Source organism: Schistocerca piceifrons, chromosome 2 (assembly GCF_021461385.2).
Source record: "Schistocerca piceifrons isolate TAMUIC-IGC-003096 chromosome 2, iqSchPice1.1, whole genome shotgun sequence".
Taxonomy (NCBI): Eukaryota; Metazoa; Arthropoda; class Insecta; order Orthoptera; family Acrididae; genus Schistocerca; species Schistocerca piceifrons.
The window spans coordinates 1,055,248,384-1,055,265,533 of NC_060139.1; the positions used below are offsets into that span (position 1 = coordinate 1,055,248,384).

Here is a 17,150-nt window from a genome sequence, read left to right on the forward strand (position 1 = left end):
GTCCGCCGCTGCCTGCGGGTGCCCGACTGCCTCTCGGCCCTCGAACTGGACCAGCCTGGTCTAAGGATGCGGTAACGAAGGGATGTGAAGATGCGAAGTGGATCCGCCGTGACGGACGAAGCTCCGGATCGCGTCCGTTTGTATGTTCTGGCCAGTGCGGATCGCTACTCTAGGAGTCCAGGCGGGCGCACAGCCAGGCTAGCAGCGGCGCCGGGCAGGCGGCGCGGGCTCAGCTGGCGACGTCGCCGTCGTTGCGCAGCATCTCGAGGCGCAGCTCGTGCTCGCGGGCCTTGAGGCGCAGCGCCGCGATGCTGGAGCTGCGCACGTCCAGGCCGAGGGGCGGCGCGTCCTTGGCGGAGGCGGCGGCCAGCAGCAGGCTGTGGAAGCCCGCGTGCGGGGGCGGCGGCGGCAGCAGGTGCGCGGCCGGCGGCGGAGGGGGTGGCGCGTGCGCGTGGTGGTGGTGCTGGTGGTGATGGTGGTGGTGGTGCGGGGGCGGCGGGGGCGGCAGGTAGGCGGCGAGCGGCGGCGGCGGCGGCCGGAAGGGCACGGGGCCGGCCGCCAGGAAGGGCTTGCCGCGCAGCGCCGCCAGCGACGCCAGGTGCGAGAAGGGGTGCGGCAGCGACGGCGCCACGGCGGCGGCGGCGGGCGGCGCCCCGTAGGCCTGCAGCGGCGAGTAGGGGTGCGCCTGCGGGCCCACCTTCTCCTGCTTGCGCCACTTGGCGCGCCGGTTCTGGAACCACACCTGCAACACCGTCGCACACATGAGCCAACAGTACGCATGTCACGTTCACTCCCACTAGATAGACAAAACCCTTCAAGAAACAACCAGCCACACGTATTATAAAAAATGGATGTATCTATGTATGCATTAATGTACGTACATATGTATGTGCATAGGAAATAAGACGTCATAAGCAGTGAACCGCGTGAAAAAGAAATTGTAGGGCGAAATATACTGGAGATATAGGTGAAGCACATGTAAAATTATGTGCGAATTATGCCAAATGTATGTGATACGTGTGTATATGGGCAAACCCCTTGCTAAGCTTTTAAGCTCCTTGTTCGATTTCAACCAAACTTGATACATGTATTACTTACTATCTGGTAACAAGTGCTGTGGGGGTTAGAACCAGCGACCACCTACTCAAGTTGGGGGGATAACATGGAGAGAGAACGTCAGGAGGAAAAGGTGGACAGAAAGAAAAGGGGAAGGTGGAGACGGATGAAGAGGGGGAGAAAATAGGCTGAGAGAGAAATGAGGAGGGGAAGACAGAGGGATGAAGAGGAGAATATGGACAGAAAAATGAAGAGGAGATTTACAGAGGGATGGGGTAGAGCAGACACAAGGTATGTGGAGTAGATAGGTGGGGCAGCAGTCGATAGAGGGGGAGGAGTAAGTCAACACTGGTATGGAGGAGTTGGAGAGAGAGGGGAGGGGAGAGGTGGACTGTGAGAGGGGTCAGGAAGAGATGGACAGAAAGAGAGGGAGAAGCAAATTAACAGTGAGAGGGAAGAGGACATGGACACAGGATGAGGAGGAGATGGACAGAGAGAGGGTGAGAATGAGATGTGCAGAGAGTGAGAGGTGGAGGAGGCAGGCAGAGAGGACCAAGAAAGAGATGGTCAGAGAGAGTCAAAGGAGGTAGGCAGAGAGAGAAGGAGATGGAAAGAGAGAGAGAGAGAGAGAGGGCAGAGAAGATGCATAAGAGAGAGGGCAGGAGGATATGCACAGAGAGTGGGGGGTGGGGGAGATGGGGGACAGGGGGAGGGAGAGCGGTAGATGGCGAGAGAGGGGAGCAGAGTAGAACGGCACATTGGAGGGGGGGGGGGGGGAGGAAGAGATAGACTAATAGCTAATAAAACTGCAACGCATACATACCTGGTCAGCGCTGGGTACTTCACTAGTAATGAATAAACGGACAGTGTCTTATATCCATTACTAATCACTAGATCGTCTCCTAATAGGGAAAACAATCTACTTAACAAAATGATAATACTGTATACCTGCCCCATATGGGGGACACTCTGTTTCTACTCATATTAACAAAGTTCAGGTTCCCGAAAATAAGATATTGAAACTAATACTAAATGCCCCATTCTTTGTTAGAAACTTAACAATCCACAATGACTTAAAAACGAAAATTGTTCCAGAGTCAGTTCTCTCCCTATCTGACAACTTTGACAGCGGACTTTCTCACTCCGCCAGCACACTAATTCATCAATGATCAATTTATGACATTGATAACGAACAAAAACATAAGCGTCCGAAGTTGGTACAGTCACCACATCAAAAATACAAAATGAGTCTAAAGGACAACACCATAAGTATTCTAACCAGTACTTAATTGTAAGAAGCCTTTCCAAGAAATGAAGAAGCAGGTAGAATAAGTTTTCTCGTATCAACCAGATTTTTATGGTTCCATACCTCAATTCGTAAAAACGTAACCCTTCTAGAATCACTTTGTTGTCCATCTGTCGTCTGTCTCCCCGTCACTTAAGACGCCTTTTTTCTCCCGAACGTGTACAGAAATCAAGTTTAAATTCATGTCAAACACTAAGATCTACGGCGCCTTGGCGGTGAAAGAATGAAGCATCTAAGCCAATCCCAACAAAAAATACGGGCATTTATGTTACACATTAGATACTCGCAAATTCTCTCGACAAAACCTACAGGGTTCTAGACTCATGAAATTTGACAAGAAGTAGGATTTCGCAGTAAATGTAAATGGAAACATCCCACAGGCTGTGGCTAAGCGAAGTCTCCGCAATAGCCTTTCTTCCAGCAGTGCTAGTTCTGCAAGGTTCGCAGGAGAGCTTCCGTAAAGTTTGGAAGGTAGGAGACGAGGTGCTGGCAGAATTGAAGCTGTGAGGAGGGGTCGTGAGTCGTGCTCTGGTAACTCAGATGGCAGAGCACCTGCCCGCGAATGGCAAAGGTCCCGAGTTCAAATCGCCGTCCGGCACACAGTTTTAATCTGCCAGGAAGTTTCAAAGAGCTACTGCCTAATAACAACTACAACAATCAAGATACAAACAGGAATGAATAGTTTCATTACGAAATGAGGCTCTTATTATCTTTTCTGTCTGACGGTTTGTTTACTTTGCCTGAAATCAATCTTTCCAACCACGAAAGACTCACTTGAAGCGATGCAGTCTTTTTTTTTTTTTTTAGCAATAGAACATTACATAAACATCATTAATGAAATAATTTAACGATTGACAAGATGTCTACCAAAACGTACTCATTTGTGTTATAAAGGGATTATAAAATAACAGTTCTTGCAAGTACGCTGTACGCAGATTGGAGAATGTTTCCTACACGATGACTGCAATCCGCCCAAGAGTGGTAACAAGCTGGTGTATTTGAAGGAGCATATCTCAATCATAAGCTTTTGATGAAAGATCGGATCACTTTTGATTAAGCCGCATGTCGCTTTTTATCGAATGAAACAATTTCGCTCTAGACTTGGCATTTCTTTATTTACATTGGCGATTGACTTGTTTCGAACTTTTGATTATTACCAAGGGGAAACCTCACGACCTCCTGGAACGCGTTTAAAATATTTTCTTAATGCAATTTTCTACGGCATCGATGAAATGTTTGAATGAAGACGTGTGTAGAAAACATTTTTATCATTGCGCAACAAAGCAATTCGATTACCTTCAGGTTGATCTAAAGATCGAAAGCAGACAATCATAAACACGAAAAATTTAAAGCCTCAAGAATAAAATGTCCTCACTGAAATATTTAATAGAGGCTATGGAACCGTGTGTATAAAAAATATACTTTTAACACGTCGTTTCTTCTTTCGCGGATGTATTACTTAGGAACACGCAAAAGCAACATTTGTTGCCCTTCCTTTTACCCCACTATTCTGTTATGCACAACGAGACAACGTGTGTTGTTGTTCATATATGTTCTTTGTTCGTCGAAGCCTTATCTCTTCGTAACTTTCGTGACTGTACCCCGGTACGTTAGGTTTGATGACTCTAATACCGTGAAGTCTTTCTCTGTTTATTTCTACGGTTAGTCTATCGTAATTATGTTTTCGAAGAATTGGTAGTTAGCTTGTTTATGTCTATTCTTCTTCTGCGTCCCATTTGCTAGCTGTTTCGTATTCGCTTTGTAACCATGATTTTACGAATTTGCTATAGTTTTCTGCCTTGGATTTTGGTGACACAATTCATCTCTTATTATCTTTAGAATTTCTCATTATTTTACATTCTGTTACTTTCCATAGCACTTTTAGTGTACTTTTTTTCTTGATGTAAGTGTGTAACTACTGTTACCAGTCGTTTATGAGGCGCACACATAGACTGATGAGCCAAAACATTGTGACCACCTGCTTAATAAATTGTTTGTCCGTCTTTGGAAGAAAATACAATACTGATTCTGCGTATCAGGGATCCGAATGTTTGTTGTTAGGTTTGTGGAGGTATGTAGCGTTAGCTGTCTGCCCCCGGGTCATGTAATTCGCACGAAAAACTGGCCTCTGGTTTGCGTACTCGGTGATGGTGCCCGATAGTGACCTAGATGGAGTCCGTGCGATCGACATAAGGCAAATTTGGTCACCGATTCATCAACGTGAGTTCACTATAATGCTCATCGAACCACTGTAGTACGGTTCTGGCTCCGAGACAATTCTTGTTGTTGTTGTGGTCTTCAGTCCTGAGACTGGTTTGATGCAGCTTTCCATGCTACTCTATTCTGTGCAAACTGCCTCATCTCCCAGTATGTACTGCAGCCTACATCCCTCTGAATCTGCTTACTGTATTCGTCTCTAGGTCTCCCTCTACGATTTTTACCCTCCACGCTGCCTTCCAGTACTTAATTGGTGATCCCTTGATGCCTCAGAACATGTCCTACCAACCGATCCCTACTTCTAGTCAAGTTGTGCCACAAACTTCTCTTCTCCCCAATTCTGTTCAATACCTCCTCATTAGTTATGTGATCTACCCATCTAATCTTCAGCATTCTTCTGTAGCACCACATTTCGAAAGCTTCTATTCTCTTCTTTTCCAAACTATTTACCGTCCATGTTTCACTTCCATACGTGGATACACTCCATACAAATACTTCCAGAAACGACTTCCTGACACTTAAATCTATACTCGATGTTAACAAATTTCTCTTCTTCAGAAATTTATACTGCTGAAAGATGACATCGCCGTTGGGGAAGACATCAAGTACGAAGGGATGCAGGTGGTTCCCAGCCTTTAGTGTGTCTTCTATTAGCACTACCGGTCCCATGCCAGCACAGGAGGATATCTCCCATAGCATAATAGTGCTCCCATCAGCCTGCATCGGTGGTGAGTTCCACGTTTCGAGCTGCCGTTCATGTCGATGAAGCTGCTTGTGTTGACGACGTTTCACCTACAGCAGCAAAAATGTGATCCACCCGAAGAGTTGACACGTTTACACTGATCTACGGTCGAATCCCAGTGGTCCCGTGCCCACTTCAGTAGTAACTGAGGATGTTGTGGAATCAACCTGTGAACACGTAGGGGTAGTCTGCTGCGGAGTTCCTTGTTCTACACTATACGATGAACGGCGTACTCCGAAACACTTGAGAGTGCAACAAAATTGCACTCTTTCGGCAGAGATGCCAAAGATCACCGTCTGTCTTACTTTACAGAGCAGACAGGCCTCCGAACCCCACATTCTGTGAAGAGTCGTGGACGTCAATCCATTTAGCAGCTGGTGGTAGTGTCACTGTCCTTATACCTCTTTCCGTAGATGCTCGCGAAAGTTGTACGTGAACATTCGACAAACTTTACCATTTTCGAGATACTTTTTACAGGCTCTGCGTAATAAAAATCTGCCCTTCGTCAAAGTCTCTTATCTCAATGGATTTCCCCATTTTCAGCCCTTATTTTCACTAAGGTGATTCCTGTCCGCGTCTGCTCCGCTTGCATACTTTCGTTACCGCTTCACTTGCCCGCAACGCCACCAGGTTCCATCCAAAGTCGCGGTGGGTAGTTATCATAATGTTTTGGCTGCTCGGTGTAAGTGGTTCAAAAAATGGTTCAAATGGCTCTGAGCACTATGAGACTCAACTTCTGAGGTCATTAGTCCCCTAGAACTTAGAACTACTTAAACTTAACTAACCTAAGGATATCACACACATCCATGTCCGAGGCAGGATTCGAACCTGCGACCGTAGCGGTCGCGCGGTTCCAGACTGCAGCGCCTAGAACCGCTCGGCCACAGCGGCCGGCCGGTGTAAGTGACTTGCTGGTATTGTATGCTAGGTGGCACAGACAATTCGTAGTTCAGAGTATCTTATCTATTCTGACGCAGGATGGATGATTCATGTAGGAAATGCAGTTGGACAACAAATAAAGTTAAAAATAATATAAATGTATAGTTGCTGTTTAACACGAATCATCCACCAATTCACAGATGTTGCTTATTGTAATTTTCATTTTACCTTACCAACCGTTGTTTTTCACATATGAAGCTGTAGGTTGTAATGATCCCGATAGGAGGGAAAAGAAGTATGGAAGTACACGATACTGAGGATAAATTATGATTTTTCAGTAAATTAAACTCAAATAAGTTAAATTTCGTATGGGTGCAATTATGGTGCAATATTTTTCAATGTCGTCAATATATAATATTTCGATCCAAAAGAGACTGCAAAAGCAAGGTACATTTATTTAAACTGTTTTAACACGAGTATTTCATTAGGAACTGTTATGTTTTGCTCATATAGGCTTATTCATAGTGTCAACATATGTGACTACGAAATTGCTTGTTATAAAATTTGGCCACGAGAACCTGATTATTCACTACACTTAGTATGAAAAACAAATAAGTTTAATAATACTTTTGTACTGTATACTCACGTTATTTATATATTTGCACTTTTTAACCCCAATATTATGCAAATGAGAAAGGTCATATTCAACACTTTGCAATCCAGCTATTTCACTTGGTTGACACTTGTAATTATTAGTAAAATGCACCATTTATGGTTTCAATCTAAACACCTGAGCACCAGAATCATTTGTAACTATTTCATGTAAATAATTCATTTAATAACAATTTAATTGACTCTAAAAAAGAGATAATTTGTTGATCTCTTTGGAAGGTTATAAATACGAGCACTGTCAAAGACCGGCAGGCAGTTGGCTCAGTGTAGTTGTGAAAGTCACGTCTCTCAGTGTTTTTAGTCCCGGCTAATTCCATTGTATGTAAACATGTGTGGATTGCAGAACCAAAGAGGTTGATGCACAAGATGTAACTGTTTTGTCAGAGACGCCATGTAAACTTTACGTGTGTTTTTTAAAGAGGAAAAAAAGCGTGTGATGACTTTTATAAAACTACTAGATGTCTCCAGCCTTACCTGTTTTAAAAATCCGGACCTCTTATAAATATGCAATACCCTAGGCAACAAAAGTGAAGAGCCATAAACTTTATCTTGGAAACAGTATTATTCAGCGTTGTGACGACCACCCTGCGAACATCTTTGTAATGTTTTGATGAGAAGTTATAGTCTCCTAAAGCATGTGACATTTTATTTACTAACATAAAACTGAATTTTCATCATATTAAGGCAGGGGGCCGTTACTACGTCCATCGCGAACGACATATTATTTGAGCTCAATGGCGTGAATGTGTTATGGGTCGACAGTAGCCAATGGAAGAGTAAATACGAGTATAGCGCACAGTCCGGCGGTCATGAACTATACGCTACTATTTCTCGTCGTCTTGCAACCCAAAAGTTGATGATGAAAATATCTGCCTCCACCATAATTTGAATTGTCTTTTTTATAGGTCGAGCACCTCTGCACTAGCCTCGTTTTGGTGAACCCGTCAGGAAAATACCCGATGGCTGTAACGCTACTGTGGCGTCAGCTGCTTGAAAGAGAAGATCAATGAACTCCTCACACTTCACCAGAAGCTGCGGTACCTATGCCGGCTCCGGCAGATGCAGCAAAAGAATGCGCTGCTACCTGGCAACTGGCGAACCCCGTTTCCTGGGACACCTGAACACGGCTGACAAAGCGCCTTCTCAATTAGCGCCCGTAATCCGGGTAATGGGCACCCTCTGGAATTAGGTAGATTTGCACGCCCCGGCAGTCGTGAGGCACGTAGTGAGTTCGCTAATTGCGTTCGCCAGGCAGGAGACAGCCGGTGGCAGGTCGGGCACTGCAAAAACACCGGCGGCGTTTCGTGACGGCCCACTCCCACGCCCGCAAGGCACCTCCCCACCAGAAGGCTAGGGACACTACCGCAGCTGCACGAAAGGTCTCAGGTACCAGTGGAAACTTCTGTGCATCTGTAAGTAAGGCACTGGCCAGCAGAAAACGAGCAGTATACGAGGTGATGCAGATGCCCGTACCGCTGTCGTTTTACGCAAGCCGCAATGTTCCAGATGGCCTTCATAAACCAATCGCGAGATTTTCGTATACTCTCGCTCGCTAGGCCTCAAATTATTAGTCCTACAGAGAAAATGAGCAGGACATTACTGTAAGGAATTTAATGAATTTAAATTTTGTCCTGAGATACGTTTCCGCTGGAAGCCACGGTTTTCGAATTATTCACGAAAAACGTACAAAAGTGACCTTCAAACACACCTCCACCCCCCACTTATGCCTCATCAGTCAGATTTCTGGTATACTGTTCGTAGCACTCCCTTCTACCACTGAACAAAAATTTCTGACTACACGAGCTATTCCCGATATTAGACCTCTTTTTGTCTCTATTTTTTGGGCTGTTATGGCGCCAGCATAGTCGGCTACTTCATTAACATTATTAATTTAAACATGCCCCTGAGTGTAATGAACAAAAACGATTTTTGTAAACGTTACGTTAAACCTAATTACGTTGATAGTGCGATCCGAACTTAAGCCTTACAAGCACAACAGCTTTGCAGTCAGAAGGCCTGGCGAAAACAACGAAGTAATAGTTCATTTTATACTATTAAATTTCACGAAATTGTCAAGTAAACCTCAGTTTTACAGTCTACTGCAGTGCACGACTATGCTGGTGCTGTTGTAGGCTAGTCATTAAAGGCCAAAACAGGTCGAATGTCGAAAGTAATTTGTGTTGTTGCGAGTATTTGCACAGTGATGGTAGGGAGTGCTACGAACATACTAGAAATCCTGACTGGTGGTGCCTCAGTATGAGAGCGGGAGTGCATTTGAAGGTCACTTTTGTACGGTTATTTTTTTTTACGAAAAAAGAAACTTGTGAATTACTGCCTCTAGCGAAAACTTATCGCCGGCCGCTGTGGCCGAGCGGTTCCAGGCGCTACTCTCTGGAACCGTGCGACCGCTACGGTCGCAGGTTCGAATCCTGCCTCGGGCATGGATGTGTGTGACATCCTTAGGTTAGTTAGGTTTAAATAGTTCTAAGTTCTAGGGGACTGATGACCTCATAAGTTAAGTCCTATAGTGCTCAGAGCCATTTGAACCATGTTTTTTGAAAACTTATTCCAGTACCAAACCTAGTTACATTAAGACTGCTACAAAAAGATTCTGTTCATTTTTTTCAAGGGCTAATTGTTTGCGCGTAGTGAGCGAGCGAATATGAAAATATCGCGTGTGATTTATGAATGCCAGCTGTAGCAATGCGGGCTGCATAAAACGACAGTGATAAGGGGAGTTAAATGACCCTGTATGTTCGAGGGGCAGTTATACACTTCTAATCACCATCTCGAAAAAAATTAATCTACGATCATGAAATTTGGTGTTGGTGTTAGTCCTCCTCCACGTATTTATCCTTCAATGGGACACATTCTTCCCAATGATGCATGCGTTGGCAATGATCCCGGCCATACAAATCTGCAACTTAGTTGTTCAGCAACCTTCTACTTCGAAAATCACCTCGTCGTCAATCTGAAATCCTACCAAGTAATTGTTTCTTTACCCGAAAAAAGACGAAGAAATCACACATGTCATGTGAAAAGATCTATTCGCGAAGAATGCAACTACTGCCACTGTCACATCTTAGCAAAATATCTGGCAGAGGACTCGAGAAATTTCAGGCCCAATGTAAAACCGCTAAGTGGGTCTAAGGCTTCCATACAGCCCCTTGTTGATCAGTCTGGTGTGGCAGTTGAAGACCGCAAAACAGAAGCTGAAGTTTTACATTTCACATTCAAGAAATAGATCACACGGGAGAATTGTACAACCACACCGTCGTTTGACCATCGAACAGACTCCTGTATGCATGACATAGTAATAAACATGCCTCGCTTAGAGAAACAACTGAAAGAGTTGAAAACAAGTAAGTCACTAGGTCCGCATGGAATTCCAATTCGGTTTCTAAAAGAGTGCTCTGTGCCATTTTTCCCTTTATCGCGAATTTCTTGCCGAGTGTCCACGAATCAGCATGGTTATAGAAAACATCGCTCGTGCGAAACTCAGAGTACGCTTTTCTCAGACGATATACTGAGAACTATGGATGAACGGAAATAGACACATTCAATATTTCTAGATTTCCGAAAAGCATTCGACACGGTACGCCCTGCAGACTGTTAACGAAGGTACGTGCACACGGAATAGGCTCACAGATATGTGACTGGCTCGAAGACTTCTTAAATAATAGACGGCGGGTGTTTATCGGAGACAGGGGTAACATCAGGAGTGCCCCATGGAAGTATGACAGGACCACTATTACTGCCTTTATACACAAAATTACTTGGCGGACGGGATGGACACCAATCTGCGGTTGTTTTCTGATGATGCTGTGGTGTACGGTAAGGAGTCGAAGTTGAGTAACTGTAGAAGGATAGAAGATGACTTAGACAAAATTTCAATTTGGTGTGATGAAAGTAGAAAAATGTAAGTTAATGCGGATGAGTAGGAAAAACGAACCCGTAATGTTCGGACAGCGCATTAGCAGTATCCTGCTAGACATAGTCACATCATTTAAATACCTGGCCGTACCGTTGCAAAGCGATGTTAGATGGAAGGAGCATGTGAGGATTGTGGTAGGCAAGACGAATGGTCGACTTCGATTTATTGGGAGAATTCAAGGAAAATGTGGTACATCTGCAAAAGAGACCGCATAAATACACTAGCGAAACCTAATCTTGAGTACATTGAAGCATTTCATATTTGTTACTAGTAGGTTCGAACAACATGCAAGTGTTTCGGACATGCTTCGGAAACTCAAATGGGAATGCCTGGAGGAAAAGCGACTTCCTTTTCAAGGAAAGCTGTTGTGGAAATTTAGAGAACCGGCATCTGAAGCTGACTGCTGAACGAATCTGCTGCCTCCAAAACGAAAAGAAGATACGAGAGGTTGGGTCTCATACGGAGGCATATAGACAGTCGTTTTTCTCTTGCTGTGTGGGGAGTGGAACAGGAAAGGAAATGACTAGCTGTGATACTGGGTACCTTCTGCCTTACGGTGGATTGCGGAATATCAGTGTAGGTGTGGAATACAGGGGGTTGGGCAAAATTTGATAGCCGAAAGGAGCAGCTTGTATGACTGTGTCCGGTGCGATATGAGCCTAGGTGTTGTCTTGGAGCAAAAGTACCCTGTTGGACGTCTTCCCTCGACGCTTATCCTCGACAGCCTCCCTTAAAGTTGTCAAGAGGTTTCGGTCGTATGCTCCTACGCCGGTCTGCCTCGGCGGTGTTAAATCCACGAGTTTCGATTGCTGCTCCTTTGCCTCGAGAACGTAGTGATACTCTTAGCACTTGTCTCTGATGATTAGCCTGCTAAAGAAGTCACCTACATTGGCCTAACACAGATGCAACATTTCAACTGCTGTCTCGGATCGGCGGTTTTTTTTGACATGGTATTTGTTTTGTATTTCATTTAACTCTTTGCAACTCATTTAAAGGCTGTTTTGCTCATCATCAAATGGCACTGAGCACTATGAGACTTAACATCTGAGGTCATCAATCCCCTAGAACTTAGAACTACTTAAACCTAACTAACCTAACGACATCACACACATACATGCCAAAGGCAGGATTCGAACCTGCAACCGTAGCGGTCGCGCGGTTCCTGACTGAAGCGCCTAGAACCTCTCGGCCACCATGGCCAGCTGCTCATCATCGGGCGAGTATGCATACAGATGTTACTTAAAGATGAAATTTAGTCTGTAACAACCAAGAACTGTTTTTATTCGGTGTTCTGTTGGTGCAGTGGCTATTGGGGTATTGGTGGGAAACGGTGAGCAGTGGGTGGCCAGAAATCAGCGTCCAATCACGTGTTCTACTGGCATGGAACTCGCTGTTTTGATTGATAGCACAGACTGCTATTTAAAGAACATATAGACTCCTACACACTTCAGAAATGTAACAAATCAGCAGTAGCAACACACATTAATGACACAGGCCAATCTTTGAAAATCGAAGGCAGTCTTGAAAGTTTGCTCAAAATCGACAAAAGTAAAAGAATGGATATCATGGAAGAAATCGAAATTTTTATTCGCAATACAAAAAATGGTGATAATATTCTTAATGAACCAACTGAAATTCTTCAGTAGCCTTCAGACAGTACTAGTGCAATTGATTTAAGGAAGGCAGTGCGAAACAAACGGCTACCAGACTGTCAGTATCGTCAATATTGCAGGAAAGAAATGGTAGTCGATGCTCATCAACACACTGCAAGAGCTTCATACTGCATTTAAGATATCCTCTACAGATCTACAGTGGAACTTCAAGAACATGTTCGATTAAGCAGTGCAATAGTCTAATGGTGAACAACAGTTCCGCCAGTAATGAAGCGTTGGGACGTCTAAATCTTTAAGTGAACACCCAACATATATAAAAGTATATCACACGATTACAACTGACGCAAAACTATCTGCATCTCGCACAGGCTGTGCTATGAATCACAACAGGGAGGCACACCTCCATGCTAGCAGAAGACAAGACTGGATGTCGATTTCTGCCCACACACTGTCAATCCCCACTTACCGAGTACCCCAATAGCCATCCCGGCAGTAAAACGGCGAAAAAAACAGTTCTACGTTATTTTAGATTAAGACATTTTACGTTTAAGTAACATCTGTATGCACAAACGCGTGATGACGAACAAAACATGTTTGAAACGTGTTACAAAGTGTTAAATTAAACATAAAAGAAATGATTGTGGCTGGTAGTAGAAAAATACAAATAATTAATCTTTGGACTATTTCGTTTACCAGGCGCAAATTATCCTGTCGGTAGATCTGATCATTCCGTATTGGTGCTGAGGCTGACTTTTGTGTTCAAGTACATCCTTGCAATACAAGCCTGCAGTCTCCTGAAAACGCTCCCTTGATTTCATTTTACGCTAGCGACTTTGTGGTCAAAATCTACTGGTCATGCCGGGTTCCTGTCGCGTGCTTGTTTCTAAATCAGATGCCAACCACGTCGTGAGTGGGCCATTGATCAGTTCACAGTGCCGAGTGCATAGCTCTAAAACCCTCACCAGGCCGAACACTGTGCCTGCGCAGAAACAAGGGACTGTAGTGCCGCCAGCAAACGTCCGAAGTTAACGTACTAAAATAAAAATGCTTCCCTCCCTTAATTCAGACCAATGTTTTCGGGAGGTTTACCTCGGTTGTAAGGCAAATGCCGGAATTTGAAACCCTTGCCAGATTTCCCCAATTTGGATGCCTTCTGCCCCACCAGCATAAAATAAGGTGAATAGAAACAATTTTCAATTTCTAAATAAAAGACTGACAATTTTAAATAGGAAAATAAGAATAAAAATTATAAGAGATTGTGGATTTTGTGCTAACTCTAGCTTATGCTAACTCTAACTTACAAATAGTTTTCGGACCTAGTTTATGATTTTATAACATAAAACAAATAAAAAGTTGGTATTTCTATTCACCGTGTAGAGAGGAGATATTGTTTCTATTAATGGGCATTTGGTGAATAGGAACGTGTAAGAATCTGTTTTGGTCCTTGCAGAATAAGAAACAAAATTTATCTGGTTGAAAAACTTTTATTCAATACAGAACTAAGAAAATTGCTTCAACCAGGATTTTTTTAAAACTTCTGTTTTCCAAACAAACAGTCATATCTGTAGCTACGTTATTGTAACATTAAACTGATGTACTTGATTTGTTGTTAAGTCACTGTGGGTGCACTAAGCCTCGTGATGCCAATTGAGGAGCTACTCGACCGAATAGTAGCGGCTTCGGTCAAGAATACCATCATAACGATTGGGAGAGCGGTGTGCTGACCCCACGCCCCTCCTATCCGCATCCTCCTCGGAGGATGACATGGCGGTCGGATGGTCCCGGTAGGCCACTCGTGGCCTAACGACGGGGTGCTTATTAAGTCACTGGGATCATTTTTAAAAATCCGAATAAACGATAGTGGAACTCGCGTATCGGTGATTCGGTACGAAATTAATTTTATATATACATAGTTCATCCATCCCTGTAATCGAAAATCTCGAAGATTTTTGCCTCTCATTGATACCGGTACACGCAATATACACGTGTGCCCATTCCTGGGAAAAAGCGTTCTTAACAGATGGGAAACAGTCAGATAACAAATGATTTTCGTATTATTTTATTACTAATTTCAATTTTCGGTTTTTTTTCCTTTAGTTGAAATGTGAAACCGTGCTTCTCGCCCAATTTCATGACTCTAGGTCAATGGGAAGTAGCTGATAGGCAATGATCAGTGAGTTTGCGAGTACCAGAATGTGTGACACAAATGGTCGTATCTTTTGATTGCACTGAGTTAGAATATTTAATCTTTTGCACCACCAGGGGACCGTAAACCTAATATGTGACTTCAGTTTGAACTTGACACTTCTTCTTGTTCCTGAGAATAAGGATTTTTAACCGTCGGACTGGCAGACCGACAAACGGACAACAAAGTGATCCTGTAAGGATTCCGCTTTTACTGACTGAGGTACGGAACCCCGCAAATGATCACGTCTTCGAATCCACAAGTCATACGTATCCCACAAGAAAGGCAGAGCTTTCTGACGTATCCTTCACTAAAAAGTTGTAAGTAGGCTGTTTAGGTTTTTATATTGGTAACACCACGTATCGTTCTGTTTGAAAATCACTGGCTGTGGTGCGTGCAGTCACAGACTGGTTGGCATTGTTGGAATATTCGCTATTGCAGTGTTGGGCAGCTGGATGTGAACAGCGCGTAGCGTTGCGCAGTTGGAGGTGAGCCGCCAGCAGTGGTGGATGTGGTGAGAGAGATGGAAGAATTTTAAGAGCAGACGATCTGGACGTAAATTTGTAATACTGGATATCATGAACTGATATATGTATGACTTTTGAGCACTATTAAGGTAAATATACTGTTTGTTCTCTATCAAAATCTTTCATTTGCTAACTATGCCTATCAGTAGTTAGTGCCCTCAGTAGTTAGAATCTTTTATTCAACTGGCAGTATTGGCGCACGCTGTATTGCAGTAGTTTGAGCAACGAAGATTTTTGTGAGGTAAGTGATTCATGAAAGGTATAGGTTAATGTTAGTCAGGGCTATTCTTTTGTAGGGATTTTTGAAAGTCAGATTGTGTTGCGCTAAAAATATTGTGTGTCAGTTTAAGCACAGTCATTTATAATTTTTCTAAGGGGACGTTTCAAAGTGAAACATGATCTTCTGCAATAAACGTTTTTAATCAGCCTGTATTTTATCAAAAAACACCAACATAATCTTTGCCTTGTAAATAACAAATTTTAGACGCATACAATCTAAATGGCTGCTTACTTTTTCCGCATAGCTCCACACACACACACACACACACACACACACACACACACACACACACACCTGGGTTGAGAACCGTGCCAGGTGGTTCTTTATTTCCGTCGAATTCTTGGTCTTCTTTTGAAGGAACACTGGCGATTACTGTTTCTGTTCAACCCATAAATTCCGAAACCATAAACCTTCCGTTTCCAGTTAGCCGAAATACATGTCACATTAATGTATAATATAAAAGAACTACTGGGTAATGCAACGCAACTGCAGATTTGCTTCACAGGTGCTTAAATTAAAACAAGCCAATTCAGATAAGTACTTACAAAGTTCGAAGTAAGCAAATTCAGCACCACATCCGATGCTTATAACAGAGTAAACGAAACAAGAGTTGACAGTTGCCAGTTTTAAAATTCATAATTTCCTGTTAAATTGATCCACTACCAACCTAGACATAGAAATCTTTTACTGGTATTCCCGTTTCTCGTCCGACACGATAGCACACAACTTTTTCGTACATTTCTGTAACTGTCACGCTATTGTACGGTACCTGTTCGACTGGTATTTAGTTGGAAAGACTCTCACACAGGAGGAGAAGACGGCAGGTGCTATAACCCGATTCTCCGAAAACTTCGCCCAGTGGAAGAGAGGTCAAAATAAGCGAACACGTGTTTTCGTGTCTTGGCTTATCTGTAGATACCCGACCGTTTCTGGGAATAATGGCGGTCAAAGTTATCGAGGTACCTTGTAAAGCTGTCAGTGGCTAAATAATTTGAAGCGAGCGATGGCACAGCGCCTACGTCACAGTTTCGTGCTTTTGCGCTCCGCATTCGAACCCCGGTTATTACTTTTGTGATTACATGTCCGATGAAGGTCATTACACAGATGTTTTCGAATGTGTACTGTAATAACGTTGCTCGTTTTCATATTACTTCAAAGTCTGGTGACTGAATTTAAAACAAATATTGTTGTTGTTGTTGTGGTCTTCAGTCCTGAGACTGGTTTGATGCAGCTCTCCATGCTACTCTATCCTGTGCAAGCTTCTTCATCTCCCAGTACCTACTGCAACCTACATCCTTCTGAATCTGCTTAGTGTATTCATCTCTTGGTCTCCCTCTACGATTTTTACCCTCCACGCTGCCCTCCAATGCTAAATTTGTGATCCCTTGATGGCTCAAAACATGTCCTACCAACCGATCCCTTCTTCTAGTCAAGTTGTGCCACAAACTTCACTTCTCCCCAATCCTGTTCAATACCTCCTCATTAGTTACGTGATCTACCCACCTTATCTTCAGCATTCTTCTGTAGCACCACATTACGAAAGCTTCTATTCTCTTCTTGTCCAAACTAGTTATCGTCCATGTTTCACTTCCATACATGGCTACACTCCATACAAATACTTTCAGAAACGACTTCCTGACACTTAAATCTATACTCGATGTTAACAAATTTCTCTTCTTCAGAAACGATTTCCTTGCCATTGGCAGTCTACATTTTATATCCTCTCTACTTCGACCATC

The 17,150-nt window shown here is 43.6% G+C and overlaps 1 protein-coding gene across 1 annotated transcript in view; it reads right to left on the reverse strand.

Moving 5' to 3' along the window:
• Positions 1–229: 229 nt before the first annotated feature.
• Positions 230–17,150, reverse strand: part of LOC124776115 (homeobox protein unc-4 homolog) — a 158,650-nt gene continuing 141,729 nt past the window's right edge. The window contains exons 5-6 of the mRNA XM_047250957.1: positions 632–742; positions 230–349 (exon numbers count right to left, since the gene is read on the reverse strand). Coding sequence (XP_047106913.1) covers positions 230–349; positions 632–742 — 231 coding nt within the window. The remainder of the gene's footprint in view (positions 350–631; positions 743–17,150) is intronic.